Source organism: Aquarana catesbeiana, linkage group LG08 (genome assembly GCF_042186555.1).
Source record: "Aquarana catesbeiana isolate 2022-GZ linkage group LG08, ASM4218655v1, whole genome shotgun sequence".
Taxonomy (NCBI): Eukaryota; Metazoa; Chordata; class Amphibia; order Anura; family Ranidae; genus Aquarana; species Aquarana catesbeiana.
In genome coordinates this window covers 27770301-27789198 of record NC_133331.1, presented here as the reverse complement: position 1 = coordinate 27789198, position 18898 = coordinate 27770301, and the positions used below count along the sequence as shown (strand labels likewise).

Sequence of the window (18898 nt, the reverse complement as noted above, 5' to 3'; positions counted from 1 at the left end):
AACAGATCCCTAGGTCTTTCTCGCCTGCCGAAAGGTTCAAAAAATTATGTGCGAGGGAGACCTATTGGATCTACCGTCTAGATGTTCTCTCGCCTGGAGGAATAAACGAGTGTATTGAAACTTCCACCATTTTGTGAGATTCATATTACATGGTACCTACCCCCTCATCCTTCAACACATTCACATTTACCTATTTTAAATTATGATTTTATATTAGTTCTCATGATAATTGTCATCATGAGATTTTTATCTAGCGTCTTAGTCTGTAACGAGGATTTTTATCTAGTTCGAGTAAATGTTTTAATTTATCTTGTGACATAGATGTTGATAATGTGTAGACATGCTACCCCTATTGTATTCTGATCTGGACCCTGTATGCAGGTATATACAGGTGCCTCCTATTTTCCCCCTCCCTTCCTTCCCACTACCATTACCCTCTTTATTCATCATTATTGAATTTTTCCTCCCCCCCCCCTTTAATCTTTCCCCTCCCCCCCTCCTTCTCATCCCCCTTCCCCCCCCCGGTTCCCTTTTCCTTTATTCCCCCTCTTCCATGCAGATGTGTACACACATGTGTGTGTATTCTCTTTTTCCCCCCTCCATGCATGTGTATGCGCATACATATGTATATACATAGGTGTATTTATGTGTATGCATATATACCGTCTTCCTTTTTCTCCCCCCCCCCCCCCTTTTTTCCCCACCTCTGTATTTTTTCGTACTATTTGTGGGGATGTGCATCAGTATATGCATATATTACCCACCCAAGCTATATACCATGCACTCATAATTACACATGCCCTCTAGTTTATATGGTTATCATTTCCCCTTTAATATTAATTTGTAAGCCATACATCGATTTTGATCCACTCATTAATGGGCTAACATATACCATTAGGATATGCAGCATATTTCTAATCGCTTCCATATTCCATATACATATGTCTGCATATACACTCTCTCTGTGTCTATTTTAAGACACATACAGTCATGGTCATCCTCCCCATATATAATTCTCTATACTAAATTTCTTATGCACATGTCTTTTTTTCCTTTTTCCACTTTGCAGCCTTCCTTTATATTTATTTTTATCTTTATTTTTATACATTTTTTTACATTTTCATGTTTTTACTCTTTTAATCCATTATATTTTTTCTGCCTCCTCTCCATTTATCATTTGTTCATTCTTTCCCCTTCGTTCCTTCTTTTCCCCATCCTGCATCATCTTCTGTCTAACTCCTCCACTGCTGACACTTCTATACACAGGACCTCTGGCCACCCCCCCTCTCCCTCCCCTTCCTTCCCCCTCCCATCATCCCCCATTCTGCTTTCCTCCACATCATTGTCTCACATATAAACATCCTGTTTAGCTCCCAGCCAATCAGCTTGACAAAGGAGCGCCGCCGTCATACCACTCACGGCGTGCCAGCTTAGGAAACGCGTCGCACATCATGTGACGTCATCATCCCTCGACAGGATCGGCTGTAACCCAAGCCTCATTCTGGTGCCTGTCTCCGCTGTTCGGCCGAGGACATCCAGTGCTTTGAGACTGCCCAGACCCCCTACATCTACCAGCCGAGAGAGATGACTCCAAGGACCCCCTGGATTGACCTGGGACATTGCTATGTTTGATATCCACCACACAAATGTGAGTGTATTACCAGCTGTTGTTGCTTTTTAATAAATTGTTTTAAACGTCTGCACTCAGAGGCGCCTCCTCTTTCTTGTTTTTGCAGTACTCTTGGGATAAAGGCTTTCACCCCTACCGGAAGGCTGCCCTGAATGTGGACTTCACACAGTATTTTTGCCCCCTCCACTTGTAGCGTCACAACACGGACTCATATTTTTTTTTTTTTTTAATATTAATGATAATTTCCCAAAATTAATTTCTGTACATAACTGTTGATATGGATATAGCTGTCACTATTTTGCGCCAATAACTTGTTACAAACAAAATTTACAGCATGTCTGGAAGGCCACCAAGGAGAGGCAGATGCTCACAGGCCACTAAAAGAGGGCAAGCAGGCTTTGTGTCTACAGTCGACAGTGCTGGTTGTGGACACGGTGCATCCTCAGCACGTGGCTGTGGGGCACGCTTGTCCTTTTTTCCTGCAGCTTGCCGTGTTATTGAGCCACAGCATGCAGAAGAGTTGGTGGAATGGATAACAAAGCCCTCCTCATCCTCTGTCACCCAGGCTCAGAGTAGTTTGCCTGCCAATGTAGCTGTCAAAGCGGCCTATTCCATTGGCTCCATGTCAATAGTCACTCCTTCCTTAGCCCCACCATCATGCATGGAGGAGTTCCCTGAAGTATTCGACCACAGTGTTCGGTACATGCTGCAGGAGGATGTGCAGCGGTTTGAAGGCTCCGATGAAGGTACCCAGGTTGAGGAAGGGAGTAACGTCAGCCTAGAGAGAGGGGGTTCCCAAGAAGGTCAAGAAACTGGCAGTCATGTTCCCGCAGCTGCAGCATACTGCCAAGTTTGCTCCAGTGACAAGGAGGGAGGGGATGATGAGGTTACTCACTCAACTTGGGTGCCTGATAGAAGAGAGGAGGAGGAGGCACATCTCCAACGAGGTAGGATGCTCTCCAGGGGGCAGTTTAAGGGCAGCCACCCTATTGCATCACACCGCAGAGCTAAGCAGGTGCAAGGCGCTGCTGACTCCCTGCATATTTTCAAAAGTTCTTTGGTGTAGGTTTTTTGACACGTGTGCAGCAGATCGTACCGTTGCTGTTTACAACATATGTCTGAAGCATATCAAGCATGGCCAAAACAGCAGCCACTTGGGCACCACATGCTTGACCAGACATATGACGACCTCTCATGCAGTCCATTGGCAGCAGCACTTAAAAGACCCACATCAAAGAACAAGGTGGACCTCTCGTTGCTCCTCATCAGCTGGGGTCTCCAACCCCACTATACCTCCGGTCCTTTCAGAAACCTGCACTGAGAGGAATGAAGGTATAGAAATAGGTGTCCCAAATACTTGTGGCCAATCTGCTAGCGGTACACCAACATCAGATTTTAGCAGGGAAATTTCCCTATCCCAGTTGCTAAACCGTGGAAAGAAATTCGGTCACCAGCCATCCACATGCTCAGCGTCTGAATGCTAGCTTGGCCAATTTGCTAGCACTGCAACTGCTGCCTTTTCAGCTGGTAGACTCTGCTCCCTTTTGTGAATTTGTGGAATGTGCGGTACCTCAGTGGCAGGTTCCCAAACGCCATTTCTTTTCACATAAGGCCATTCCGGCTCTCTACCAGCATGTGGAAGGCAATGTCTTGGCCTCGTTGGACAGGGCGGTCAGCAGTAAGGTGCATATTACCGCTGACTCATGGTCCAGCAGGCATGGACAGGGATGCTATCTTTCTTTCACAGCGCACTGGGTAACTCTGCTGGCAGCTGGGAAGGATGCAGGACAGGGTTCAGTATTATTGGAGCTTGTTCCACCACCACGCCTCCAAAACGCTAGTAATGATTCTGCCACAGCTCTCTCCTCCACCCCCTCCTCTTCTTCTTCCTCTATGGCCTCTTCCTCTGCAGATTTCTCCTCTGAACCAGCGGTGCTCCGTAGGCATTCAAGTGGCTACGCAAGCACTCAGGCAAAAAGATGCCATGCGGTGCTTGAGTTGGTCTGCTTAAGGGACAGGAGCCACACTGGGGTAGAGATTCTGTCAGCTCTGCAGGGGCAGGCTCAGAGGTGGTTGACATCATGCCAGCTTCAGCCAGGAATGGTTGTATGCGACAATGGCACCAACCTCCTCTCCGTCCTCCAACAGGGACCCTTGACCCATGTTCCCTGTTTGGCTCACATCCTGAATTTGGTGGTGCAGCGGTTCTTGAGCAGGTACCCAGGCTTACAAGATCTATTGAGGCAGGCCAGTTAAGTCTGTGGTCATTTCTGCCAGTCATATAATCCCAGTGCTCGGCTGGCTGACATTCAAAGAGAACGCAACCTACCCAAGAACCGCCTTATTTGTGACATGCCCACCAGGTGGAACTCAACGTTGGCAATGCTGCAGCGGCTGCACGTGCAGCAGAGGGCCATCAATGAGTACCTGTGTGAGTATGGTACCAGGACAGGGTCAGGGGAGCCTGGATTTTTTTCGCCACGCCAGTGGCTACTGACCTGTCCTGTCACCATTTGAGGAGGCCACGAGGATGGTGAGCAGCGACAGTGTATGCATCATTGATACTGTCCCTCTTGTCTTCCTTGGAGCACACGCTTCGAGGAATAATGGAGAGGGCACTTGAGGCAGAACAGCGGGAGGAAGAGGAGGACTTCCTTACCTCTCAAGGCCCCCTTTATCCAGATACTAGTATTCCTGCAGGCCCGCCGATCACACAGGAAGAAGAAGAGGAGGAGGAGGAGGAGGAGGATTGTGTCAGCATGAAGGTGGAGGATAACACTCAGCATCAGCAGCAGTCTTCAAGGGATCGTTTGCAGTCCCCACAAACCCATGGAGTTGTACGTGGCTGGGAAGAAGTGGTTGAGGATCATGTGATTCTTAGTGACCCAGAGGACTCAGGATTGAATGCCTGTGCAAACCTACACTGCATGGCCTCCCTGATCCTGCAAAGCCTGCAAAAGGATCCTAGGATTCGTGGTATCAAGGAGAGGGATCATTGCTGGCTGTCAACCCTTCTTGATCCACATTACAAGGGTAAGGTTGCAGAACTTATCCAGCCTTCGCAGAGGGAGCAGAGGATGAAACATCTTTGGGAGGCCTTGCAGAAAGGTTTGTGCAATGCGTTTCCAGACCCTGGGAGGTTACAATTTCCTGGTGCTGGACAACGTGTTGCTGAGGCTTCATCAGTCACAGAAAGAGCGATGGAGAAGGTGACCGGCCGACCGATGCCTTCAGGTAATTCTTCAGTCCTCAGCACCCCGGTCTGATTGGTTCCAGCAACCATCGCCAGCGTCTGAATTACATGGGGCAAGATCAGACTTGGAGACCTTTCCACCAGAACATCCACTGGGTTACTGAGTCTTGAGAATGGACCACTGGCCAGAGGTTGCTCAATATGCAATTGAGCTACTGGCCTGTCCTGCATCCAGCGTTCTTTCTGAACGCACATTCAGTGCTGCTGGAGGCTTTGTAACCGATCACAGAGTCTACAGACTCTGTTGATCTGCTCACATTCATAAAAATGAATCAGTCTTGGATCACCAGCTACCAAGCACATGATGCTGATGTAACCAAATGATTTTTCTATGGATGTGGGATCCCTTGAAGACTGCATATGCTGAGTGACTATCCTATTATGCTGAGTGACTATCCTATTCCTCAATTTTCATTAAGATAGCTTCTAAGAATATTTTCGGTTCAGGGCACCACCACTACCTAAGGCCCAATTTTTCTGCCCCTGTTTAACAGGGACGTGTAATTACAATTTTTGATTAAATATTTCACAGCAGGGCCTGTTCCTGTGCTCAATAAAAGTATCTGTGAGATTTTACAGTGTTGTGCCACCACCACCGCCTAAGGCCCAATTTTTCTGCCCCTGTTTAACAGGGGCTCGTTCCTGCGCTCAACACGAGTATCTGTGAGGGGTTGCAGTGTTGTTGCACCACCACCACCGCCTAAGGCTCAATTTTTCTGCCCCTGTTTAACTGGGGCGCGTAATTACAATTTTTGATCCAATATTTCACAGCAGGGCCTGTTCCTGCGCTCAACAAAAGTATCTGTGAGGATTTACAATATTGTGCCACCACCACCACCGCCTAAGGCCCAATTTTTCTGCCCCTGTTTAACAGGGGCGTGTAGTTACAATTTTTGATCTAATATTTCACAGCAGGGCCTGTTTCTGCGCTCAACAAAAGTATCTGTGAGGCTTTACAGTGTTGTGCCACCACTAGCACCACCGCCTAAGGCCCAATTTTTCTGCCCCTGTTTAACAGGGGCATGTCATTACAATTCTTGATATAACATTTCACAGCAGGGCCGTTCCAGCGACCACCAAGAGTAACTGTGAAGACTTACAGTGTTCTGGTACCACCAACACCTAAGGCCCAATTTTTTGCAGAGTGTATAGGGCAGGCCATATAGTATATACAGGCTGTCGCCTATTTTCAAACATCCGACTTACAAATGGAGGGAGACAAGAGGAAGTGAGAGGAAATCTACCCCTAGGAAGGGAAATTCTCTCCTATAATGCCCTGCACACATGGTCGGACTTTCCGACGGAATATGTGCGATCGGAGCTTGTTGTCGGAAATTCCGACCGTGTGTGGGCTCCATCGGACTTTTTTCATCGGAAATTTCCGACATACAAAGTTTGAGAGCAGGCTATAAAATTTTCTAACAACAAAATCCGTTCGTGTAAATTCCGACCGTGTGTGGACAATTCCGACGCACAAAGTGCCACGCATGCTCAGAATAAATTAAGAGATGAAAGCTATTGGCTACTGCCCCGTTTATAGTCCCAACGTACGTATTTTACATCACTGCGTTCAGAACAATCGGATCTTCTGACAACTTTGTGCGACCGTGTGTATGCACAACAGAGACTGTGCAGAGACTGTTCTAAACACAGGAAACACGCGCCACTTTACAGACATACTATAGACACCCCCAGAAACAATATTTAAAGGACACAAAAAAAGAGGAAAGTGCACCAAAAATAAGCCACGTCCATAAATCATTGAGGATACAAAATAAGGTAGTACTGAGTATTACCAGGGAGGAGGACTTTTAGGCTAAGGAACAGTGGAGAAGATATAGCAGTAAAAAAATATAAATTTATTGAAAAATACAATATCTAAAAAACAATGACAATTGTAACATATAGCATCTATGATTATTGTGCAGTGAGCCCTTGTACGTCTACGCGTTTCACCGTTAGGCTTCCTCAGGACACGGCCAAGGTTCTCAGATGAGACAGAGAAGGGAATATGTCTCTCTATCTTAAATTGGAATGCAAAATCATGCAAGTCACGGTAGCATGATAAAGTTCAATCAGCAGTAATATTTAAAGGAATATTTTACTTTTATTTTTTCACTTTAAGCGTCATTAAAATCACTGCTCTCGAAAAAACTGCCGTTTTTAAAAGTTTTTTTTGCATTGATACATGTCCCCTGGGGCAGGACCCGGGTCCCCAAACACTTTTTATGACAATAACTTGCATATTAACCTTTAAAATTAGCACTTTTGATTTTTCACGTTCGAGTGCCATAGACTTTAACAGGGTTCGCGTGTTCGCACAAATTTTTGGTCTGTTCGCATGTTCCGCAGCAAACCGAACCGGGGGGGGTGGGTGTTTGGCTCATCCCTAATCACATGTGTTTTTACATCCTCTGACCAAACACCATTACTGACCATCAATGTGTCCAGAAGAAAATGTTATAAATGTTCTTACCTTTATACTTTGCTTCAGGTAGTTAAACACAGTGGCTTTGAGAGTGAAACTTTCTCCTCTCACTACAGAGTATGGAAGGGTGAGATCCACAAAGAATGGCTGGAAGACCCGAAGAGAGACAGGAGGAGACAGGCCAAATCCACTCTGACCCAAACATACGGCCCCGGCATTCCAGTCTGTGATGGTGTCTGGAGCCTTGTGCTGGAATTCAGCTCTGCCAGAATCCCTGAATAGAAAATTAATTAAAAAAATGAAATGATGATGTTTAAATCGAAGAGTCAGCGCGAAAGCCTATTTTTAAATACTGGTGGGCATGTTTCTGTGTCTTACATTATTGCAGACATCAGTGGTAATTTTCCTTCCTATTCTACCAAACATTGGGGGTTATTTACTAAAACTGAACGGTGCTAAATCTGCTGCAGCTCTGCATAGAAACCAATCGGCTTCCAGGTTTTAGAAAGCAAAGGGGTTTTGGGACTTTTTTTTTTTTAAATTGTATTTTTTATTAAATTTTTTCAAGAAAAAGGATACAAACAGAAATTAGAGAATAAATGCCAAACATGTAGTACAGCTTATAAGAATGTTGATTAAAAAGGCATATAACAGATGTTAAAACCATAGATATCGCTACAATGCTACAAAATACACAAGAGCAAAATAATTCAATAATTGGTATAAACCAGGGAGGGTGGAAAGGGGGGGGGTGACCCAGGGAGCATGCGGCACAAATAAAAACAATATTTCACATAAAAGGAATTGTTGTCCTCTGGATTCAGTGTCAGTGGGGTCCCCAGAGTGCCCAAACTGAGGAACCAGGACGACCCAGGGAGAACCCACCTAGGAGGGGGGAGAGTGGGAAGAAAGGGAGGGAGCACCATGGAATCACAAAAAGAACAAGCTGACAAGACTAAAGAAACATAAAATTTAGCACCTATGCTTAAAAGTTTGCTGCACTACTGGAGGGATAGTGAAACAGCACCTGGGTTAAGCTTCGACTGATCCCACATGTCCCAAGTCCTGGAAAATTGAGGAAGTGTATCATGGACTGTCGCAGCTTTGTGTTCCATCCTGCAAATTTGTTTCAATATTTGCAGAAGCTGTGTAAGGGTGGTTGGGGAGGGGGACAACCATCTCAGAGGTATCGCCCTTTTTGCTGCCAGGAGAAAAAAGGCAGCTAACTTTTGGGCATGTCTGGAGATACCAGGGTACGGCAAGCCCAAAAGATATTGGATCGGGTCCAGAGGGAGAGTAGTTTCAAAGAGCTCTTGTAGATGGGTTTGGATGGAGGACAAAAAAGGCTGAATCATGGGACATTCCCAGAAAATGTGGAAATGGGAGCCAATGTCACCCTGGCATCTCCAGAACACCTGGGAAGCTTTGGGATCGTATATATCTATGATCTCTGGGGTCCTATACAAAAAAAGTAGTATCTTATAGGTCATCTCCCTATGCTCCACACACCTTGAAGACTTGGAAGTGGCCTCCCAAATCTTCTGCCACTGAGGGAGTTGGATAGGTCGCTTAATAATCTGGGACCATTTCTGTATGTAGGAGTGAAATGTGTCGGTGAGTGAAGAAATTTCATGATGGTATCTATAGATATCTGAAATAAGATGGGCTTGGTATGGGCCTTGAGAACATAATAGTTCAAATGAGGTAGGTTTATCTAAGGTCAAAGTAGCGTATTTAGAGGAAAAATAATGTTGGAATTGGAGATAAGAGTAAAATAAATGCTTAGGAATCTGATATTTATGCTGTAGTTCATTAAAAGGTAAAAGTGTGTGGGTGAGCGGGTGCACAAGATTTCTGAGCTGGAAAATTCTTGCTTGTGTCCATGGGAGCATTTGAGTATAAGAAAGGCTATCCGGGACATAGGGGTTGAATAATACATTTAATAGGGGCGGACATGTAGAAGAGAGGGAGAATTTACATGAGCACTTCTTCCATATGGAAAGAGTGAATAACATTGGGTGCAAGCAAAGGCTTTGGAGTTGAGTCATAGAGGTTTCTAAGTTTGTCCAAATCATAGAGCAGCACCCCAGATGATGACCGTGGAGTCGAAACGCGTCGGATGGACCTCCTGTTTGCATCGCTCTTTGTTACATACATGCTTTTTTCTACTCTTCAAAATGTGAGTGTTTTATTCTATTTTTAATAAATTGCCTTTTTTATACAGTATCACGCTATGTTAGCCCATCTTTTCATCTTCCTGGCATTTACCTTCCACCCTCCTCACGATGATTGGAGCCTTCAAGTCACTATTCAGTGACAGTCCAAGGTCGATTGATTGATACAGTTCTAGGACCAGTTGTTTCCAACAGATGTGTTCAACCTAATAAGCTCTGCAGACTTGGGTGATGTAAGCCCCGCCCAGTCAATAAGATCTGGTAAGCCTCCCCCTGTTTATGGTGGTGGTACTTCTGTTTTTTCCTTCACAGTTCATACCGGTGATTGGAATCCCCCATATGTCTAACGGGACTGCACATCTAATTGGATTTCTTTGGACTTTACAATTCACCATTTCTGTTTTTTGAACTTTGTCTATTGTGCAGTTATACTAGCACATTATTATACTAGCACATTTTTCAGAAATTATTCTCTTTTTTCTGAGTTTGAACTCACATTTACTATGTGTTAATCCTTGTTTATTTGATGTGTTTCTGTTCAATATTAACACCCCAATTTCTATCTCTCACCTATTTATGGTATAGTCACCATACTAGCACATTTTTCATTATACCAGCATTTTTTTCTTATGTTTCCTTTTTACCGGGACTGCACATCTAATTGGATTTTTTTGGACTTTATAAATCACCATTTTCGTTTTTTGGACTTTGTTTATTGTGCAGTTGTTATACTAGCACATTATTATACTAGCACATTTTTAAGAAATTATTCTAATTTTTTCTGAGTTTGGACTCACATTCATTATGTGTTAATCCTTGTTTATTTGATGTGTTTCCGTTTAATATTAAATAAATAATATTAACACCCTAATTTCTATCTCTCACCTGATTTATGGTAAAGTCACCATACTAGCACATTTTTCACCATACCTGTATTTTTTCAGAAATGTCACTTTCTCTTTGGTTGATTCACATTTCACCATGTATGAATCTCTGTTTATTTAATATATTTATGTTTAAGACACATTTATATAATTTATGCAAATTTGCTTTTTTGCAACCTTAGCGCTGCACTTATTTATTCACATAGAGCAGGGGTGCACTGGTCTAGTGATACTCATTTCAATCTCCAATCAGATGCTGGATGCCATTCGAGAAGACCAAGTGATAATCGGTTTGAGGTGGGAGGCAAAGAAATATTTAATAAGGTCTGGGGCCCCCAATCTGCCCCTAGATCTAGAGGCCAATACCACCGAGCTGGCTATTCGATGGGCCTTATAGTACCAGATAAAGTTAAGGAAAGATCTCTGAGTGGCTTTAAGCTGTGACATAGGAACAGGAATCGGCAAAGTCTCAAATAGATAAAGGAGTCTCGGTAGAACAGACATCTTCAGGACATTGATGCGACCCAAGAGAGAGATGGGATAAGTGTCCCATTGTCGCAGGAGTCAGTCAATGTCGCAGAAGAGAGGGGGGAAGTTGGCCTGATAGAGTGTTGAGTATGAAGGGGTGAGGTGTATCCCTAGGTATTTAAGAGAGTTTGAGCACCAGTGATAGGAATAGTTTTGCTGTAGGGTGACAAGATCTGAAGGTGGGATGAGTATTGGTAGGGCCTCTGTTTTGCTTGTGTTGATTTTATACACTGAAAGGAAACTAAATTCTTTAAGCAAGGTATGTAAACTTGGGAGAGAGGTGTGAGGTCTGGTCGGAGTCAATAGAATATCGTCTGCAAACAATGATAGTTTGTACTCATTATGACGCAGGGAGACCCCCCGAATATCAGGGTGAATGCGGATGGCTGTGGCTAGGGGTTCGAGACAAAGGATAAAAAGTAAAGGGGATAACGGGCATCCCTGTCTGGTACCGTTACTCAGAGAAAAGGATGGGGATAAATAGGAAGACAGTTGGACTTGGGAGGAGGGTAAAGAATATAGAACAGTGCTGCCATAAAGGGGCCGCTGAAACCATAATGGGAAAGTGTGGCAAACATAAAGGGCCAACTGAGCCTAAGGCTTTCCGCACATCAATGCTCAATACTAGAGCTGGACGATTTGTCCTGTTCAATAAATCTATAAGGTCGATGGTGCATCTTGTGTTGTCGCCGGCATGTCTGGCAGTTACAAAGCCTACTTGGTCTTTATGCATGAGTCTAGGTATGAATTGTGAGAGTCGATTCGCTAAAATTTTGTAAATATCTTGTAATTAGAGTTCAGTAAAGCAATGGGCCTATAATTGTCAGGGAGGGAGGGGTCTTTACAAGGTTTGGGAATTACGGAGATATATGCATGAAGGAATTGAGGGTGGGGGGTAGTACCTTGAAGTAGGGAAGTAAAAAGAGAAAGTAAATGTGGGCTCAAAATTGGCAAAAAGGTTTTATAATATGAGTAAGGCAGGCCATCCGGGCCAGGGGTCTTTTGAGTAGGGAGGTTTTTGACCACTTCAGCTAATTCTTCAGGGGTGATTGCAGAGTTCATAGAAGAGAGGTGGTCAGGAGAGAGTGTGGGCAAATGTAGTGAGCTAAAGAAGGAGTAAAATTTCTCCTGTGTAAAATTGTAGTTAGGGTCCGTTTGTAAACAGTTATATAATTTGTGATAAAATTCTCCAAAAACTTTGGACATGGTGAGAGGGCAATAGGTAGGAGTACCGTCAGTTTGTCTGAGAAAATCTGGGGATGAGAGAAAGGGGCGAGGTTTCAGCTTATTCACTAGCATTCTGTGGGGTTTATTTGAATATTCATAGAATTTCTGTTTGGACCACAAAAGGGATTTATCAATCTTTTTCATATCCAATGACCTGAGTTGATTTTGCACGAAAGTAACGGCCCGTCGCCCAGGCACCGTGGGGGAAGACAGCAAAAGGCTCTCAGCTTTACGGAGTTTGGACAGGATAGAGGAGCGTTGAAACGCTGCATCTTTTTTCAGACAAGAGCCCATAGCAATGCAATGTCCCCGGAAGACGGCCTTATGGGCCTCCCACAGGGCGGAGGGCCCCGAGACCGTATTCTCATTAAGCTGGAAGTATTCAACTAGGCCTCTGGACAAAAGGTCTCTAGTTTCAGGGATACGAAGGAAGATCTCATTAAGGCGCCAATGACAATTTCTGGGAAAGGAGGAGGAAAGGGAAATATCTAGGTGAACAGCGGAGTGGTCTGACCAGGTTATAGGGTTAATTTCAGAGGAGATTGTGGACGTCAAAAGGAGTGAAGAGATGAAGAAATGGTCCAATCTAGAGTAAAGTTTGTGGAGGTGTGAGTAGAAGGTGTATTGTCTGTGCGTGGGGTGTTTAACCCTCCAAATGTCCAGGAGATTTTTGGCTAATGAGTTTGCAGAAAGATTTGGAGAGGCGGTCAGATGTAGATGAAGTTGTGGATGGGAATAATATATGCCTGTCTTTACTGGGTGACATGTTCATACTGAAATCTCTGCCTATTACCAGAAAGGGTTGTGAAAATTAGTCTAGTGTATCAAACATGTTGGTGAGGAACTGGACCTGACCAGAATTAGGAGCATAGACATTAACTAAAGTGAGGGATTGAGTGAGAAACGAACAGTCCAGGATAATAAATCTGCCCTGGGGGTCCAGGTGAGAGGATCTAACTCTTAAAGGGCAGGAGCGTCTAATTAAAATCGCTACACTTGCTCTCCCAGATGAGTCAGAAGCCATGAAGGATATCGGGAAGTGTTTACTAGCAAATTTAAGGGATCCCCCTTGACGGAAGTGAGTCTCCTGGACCAAAATTACATCAGCCTTCGAAGCTTTAAACTCCTTCAAAGCCAACCATCTATTTTGAATAGAGTTTAAATCTTTCACATTACAAGTTAAAAACTTTAACATCATAACCTTTCAACCTGGTGGATAAGCATAAGATAAGCTGCTAAACATACATTAAATGAAAAATTCCATGGTGCAAAGGTCATATAATAGGTAAGAGAGAACATAACAGTTAGTATAAAAGTAGCATTTTAACTGAAAAGTAACCAGTCTAGAAAGTGTAGCAGCCGCAGGTCAGGAAAAAAAGACCTGAGGAAAACAAAACACAAAAACAAAAATGAAAAGTGGAAATAAAAACGAAGAAAAAAAACAAGAAAAAAAAGAAAAACTGTGCTGTATTCAAAAAGAAGCCTGGGAGGCCAAGCGCCTCCAGGAAACCCAGGTCTAAGCCTGGGACTGGAAGGGGAGCATGAGGGCTGCCAAAAATGGAGGGGACGGTCCCCCTTCACCTTCCAATGCATCAAGGGCTGGACCACAAACTAAAAACTGTGGGAACAAACAAATTCTCGGTCCAGGGTGTCATAAAAACAACAGGCAATACACCCCACGGCAAGGGGGTGAACAAGCCCACTCAGAAGAGATGGGCTAGACAGGAACATCAAAGAACCATATAAAATTAGTAATCAAGGCTGCAGCCAAGTGTATGTATCTTCAGGCTGGGCATCTGGAAGAAGGGCGCCTCTGGGGTGTGAAGTTGGATTTAGGTGGCTTCTGCCACGCCGGGGTCCAGATGCGGCCTGGTGCTGTCGGTGGTTTAGGAGTAGCAGGAAGTGGCACAGGATCTTCATCAGGGAGAGGCGGCAGGCCTAAGTTATGTAGGAAGTTGTCACTTTCATGGAGGTCACGTAGAGAGTACTGTATGCCTTCACGAGATGCAGAGAGGCGAAATGGGAACCCCCAATGATACATGACCTTGTGGTTCTGAAGATGAAGTGTCAGCGGGCGTAGATTTCTTTGCCTGGCTAGGGTGATAGGCGAGAGATCACTAAAGATCTGGATCTTAGATCCTTTAAAATCTAGCCTGGATTGGTTGCGGGTGGCAATAGTGAGTGCCTCTTTACTGTCGTAGTAGTGAAATCTGACAATCACATCCCTCGGGTTGGCTCCATTCGGGGGTTTAAGGCAAGGGATCTGTGGGCCCTGCCCAGGCACCAGTCAATGTCAGGAATGTTGGGGGCCACCACATTAAACAAGCTTAAACGATAGGAGCGGAGGTCTCTGTCTTCCACTGCTTCAGGGATACTTCCGATTCGCAAGTTATGTCTGCGTTCCCTATTTTCGAGGTCCTCCTTTTGTGCTTGGAGCTGTGTGATTGAGTGTTTCATGGTGGCATTGTTCTCCTCAAGGACTTGAACATACTGTACAAGCTCCTCAAATTTAGATTCTAGGGTGTCCGTGCATTCTCCCAATTGGCCTATTTCTCCCCTTAGTTCTTTGGCAAGTTTACTCACCTCTTGGGCAACGTTATGTGTATTGGCCTGGAGTAACGATTGTAGTTTGGCATCAAGTATGTCAGCCGTCAATGGGGGAGGTGACCCCTGTACATGTGTAGGAACAGTATCAAAGAGAGTACCTGTCACAGGTTCAGAGCATTCTGGAGGGTCCGGCGCTACATTCTGGCTACTCGAGGTTACGGATGAGGGCCTATGTACGTAATGGTCCATGGTGGAGGGGGCACGATGCTGAAGTGTTGTGGCGTAGTTCTGTCTTTGGTCTCCAATCTTGCCCATGGGGTGCACACTCACTGCGGGAGTTTGAGGAGGTAACTCCCGGGGGTTGGCAGAGCTTCAAATCAGCGGGAGTTCCGGGAAGACGGTGGGGGATGGAGCACTGGGCTCACTCGTCTGTCATTTCCAGAAGCCACACATACGCCCACTTTAAGAAAATTATCTGTCCATTACTGGGGGGGTCATGGCCCAGCTGACCAAAGTCCTCTGACCTCCAGGAGTGGCTTACCAGTTGTAGAGGATGCAGAAGGAGAGCACCAGGTGTACCAAGATGGCCGCTGTACACCGGCTGATATTCTTCCTACAGGTTGCTGTGGGGGAGTGCCAGTGAATGATACAGGCAGCTGTTAGCAGGTCGATGAGTTCAGGAGGCTATATGGAGGAAGAGTAATGTCCAGGTTGGTCTGGGGGGCCAGGATTCAGTGTTGGTACTGTTCTGGGTGGAGTAAAATGGCCGCCGTACACTAGGCCTGAGCTGGTATTCTTCTGGGATCTGTGGAGCGAGTGGTAAGGGGATAGGCTCCGGAGGCTGTTGGATGTCCAGGCTGGCCTGGGGGACCAGGATTGAGTGTATATTCTGCTGCCGGTTGTAGCAAAATGGCCGCCGCTTCCGAGGCTTTGCGGGAGCCGCGGCCTGTCCTCCGGGAGGCCACGGATACTGGGAAACGCCGCGATTTTGGCCCCTAGCGGTGTGCCGGCTGTCTTCTTGTACCGGAGGTACAGCTGTGGATGGGCGGGATGGAGCAACCGCTTACCTCGCAGGTCACAGCAGCCAAGAGCGTAGGATGCAGGAGGCCTCGCAGGCCTCAAGATGGCGGAGGGCCTCGTAAATATGGAGCCGATTGCAGGCCTGATGACACTGTATGAGAAAAAAGAAAAGGGGGCAAGAGGAGGCCTCCTAAAAAAGATGGTCCGCTCAAGAACAAACTGTTGTGAACCTGAAAAAACTTTATTGTGTCAATTTACTAAATAGAAACATAATCCACTAACCATGTATATTTAAAAAATAGGGCAAAGAAAGTCCTATTGTGTGCTGGTGGCCACCACAGACATTACACATACATCAAAATTTCATGCACTCCCACTCATCAAATTAATGTCACTGAAGACCCGGGTCTGTACAATTTTCATGGGATTCCAGAGCAAGGAGATGGCTTCATGAATAATAGACATTCGGTCCTTCTAGGATAAAGTGCAAGTGCTGGTGAAAAACAAGGGTCCCATACAGATGTGAGCCAATAGCTGATTGGGCATATATGTGTGTCAACCGACAAGGAGAAAAGGGGGGAAGAGCGTCCTGATTGATTAGTGAACGACTGCAACTCCAAGGGGGGGAGGAGGAGGAATGGTGGAGAAGGAGCAGCCTCACATGTATAGCATTGAAGATAGACGGAGGATAGCCATAGATAAAGTGCCTCCTATATGTAAGGGTACATTTTTAGCTCACCGTCTGACGTCTTCAGTAAAGTCAAGGGCTGCTGATGACCGCACTCATGTGGGTAAAAGACACGTTCATGCGGCATATAAGTTTATTGTAGACGTGGGCTGTTACTTCCAGGTATCCTCCAGCAAGATGTGCGGTGAGTCACAAGGTTCAAACATACTGACATTTCATACCTAGTAGTACCAGCTCTGAGGAAGCTTGGAAACAAGCGAAAGTGCTCAGCATCTGACTTATGTGCAGGTGGCACACAGACTTTCACACATCAACAAGGATATTCCCGAAATTGGATGTGAACATTTTAACTGTCTCAACCTGATCTTGGACATCAGACGGAGCCTTTGTGGTGAACATTGACTCTGAGGGTTCCCTATGACTGCTTAATCCACTAGGTATGAAATGTCAGTATGTTTGAACCTTGTGACTCACCGCACATCTTGCTGGAGGATACCTGGAAGTAACAGCCCACGTCTACAATAAACTTATATGCCGCATGAACGTGTCTTTTACCCACATGAGTGCGGTCATCAGCAGCCCTTGACTTTACTGAAGACGTCAGACGGTGAGCTAAAAATGTACCCTTACATATAGGAGGCACTTTATCTATGGCTATCCTCCGTCTATCTTCAATGCTATACATGTGAGGCTGCTCCTTCTCCACCATTCCTCCTCCTCCCCCCCTTGGAGTTGCAGTCGTTCACTAATCAATCAGGACGCTCTTCCCCCCTTTTCTCCTTGTCGGTTGACACACATATATGCCCAATCAGCTATTGGCTCACATCTGTATGGGACCCTTGTTTTTCACCAGCACTTGCACTTTATCCTAGAAGGACCGAATGTCTATTATTCATGAAGCCATCTCCTTGCTCTGGAATCCCATGAAAATTGTACAGACCCGGGTCTTCAGTGACATTAATTTGATGAGTGGGAGTGCATGAAATTTTGATGTATGTGTAATGTCTGTGGTGGCCACCAGCACACAATAGGACTTTCTTTGCCCTATTTTTTAAATATACATGGTTAGTGGATTATGTTTCTATTTAGTAAATTGACACAATAAAGTTTTTTCAGGTTCACAACAGTTTGTTCTTGAGCGGACCATCTTTTTTAGGAGGCCTCCTCTTGCCCCCTTTTCTTTTTTCTCATATATATCTTTATGGTCCATTGAACAACTATCTGATAGCTTGTTAGCTACACACCATTGAGTTAATTGACAAATGATTTGGGTAACCTTAGGGGTATAATTAATTTGATTAATTGTTTCATTGGGTGGTAAATCCCCCTTTCCCCTATCCGTCTTCCCCTGAACCTATTCTTGGATGAATTAAGGTGTCCTCCCCTCTTTTTTCTGCTGATGACACTGTAGCCGGTCAGACTCTGCGATAACCATTGGGGCTGCGATGCAAGGTGCCCAGGGGTAAGCAGAAGGATTCCGGAGGTGCACCTGGGCAAAACAAGCGGTGGATGGCAACGGATTGTGGCTGGATGTGTGGAGCTCTGCACCAACACATCCTCCCTGTTTCACGTCCAGACACGCCCCAGGTTTTGGGACTTTTAAATGAGGTGCATGATAACATGCACCTCCATCCCTAAATCAGAAATACAAAAGGGGTTTTTGGGACTTTGAGTGAGGCACAAGACATGTGGTAGGAGAAATTGTAAAATTGTTCAATTGGCATATACACAAAGCAAACCTCATAAACATATACATGATTAAACAAGAGTATTTTTGTCTATATACAAGGCGATGGCATACAAAAAAGAGGAATTCATATATACATGCACACATCTGAAATCGCATAGTATCCCATAGAAGTAACTAGTATAAAAAGCTAAATGCTTATTGAGTAATGGATACAAATGGGTTATAGGATACAAATGAACCACAGCTGAGGTCAAGCTATGTGTTGGGAACATGATGACATTGATAGGCTCAACGCGTTTTGTGGCCAGTTGCCACTCATCAGGAGAAAACGCCTAGCATATGTATAGATTGTTCTAAATTAGCAGTGTTGCAAGTCAGGATTTGCGAGACAAGTCTATCCCGGGAGCTGAGGAAATTAACCCAAGGGAGAAGCGAGCACACCGACACACCCCAGGAGCAAAAACGTAATAGGCAAGGGTGAAAAAATTTAAACATGTCTGGTGATATTGCACAGAGCCATGCTCTGAGACATGATGTGCATGTGTGAGGAGAAAAGTCTGTGATTCATTTGTACCCTATAGCCCATTTGTATCCATTACTCAATAAGCATTTGGCTTTTTATGCTAGTTACTTCCATGGGGTACTATGCGATTTCAGATGTGTGCATGTATATATATGATCTCCTCTTTTTTGTATGCCATTGCCTTGTATATAGACAAAAATACTCATGTTTAACCATGTATCATATGTTTATAAGGTATGCTTTGTTTATATGCCAATTAAAATATTTTACAATTTCTCCAGCCACGTGTCTTGTACCTCACTCAAA

General features: G+C 44.8%; 1 protein-coding gene across 1 annotated transcript in view; it reads right to left on the bottom strand.

Moving 5' to 3' along the window:
* The window catches only part of LOC141105653 (alpha-2-macroglobulin-like protein 1), a 245551-nt gene that overhangs the window by 120004 nt on the left and 106649 nt on the right, over nucleotides 1-18898 (bottom strand). The window contains exon 19 of the mRNA XM_073595630.1: nucleotides 7360-7585. Within this exon, the coding sequence (XP_073451731.1) occupies nucleotides 7360-7585 (226 nt within the window). The remainder of the gene's footprint in view (nucleotides 1-7359; nucleotides 7586-18898) is intronic.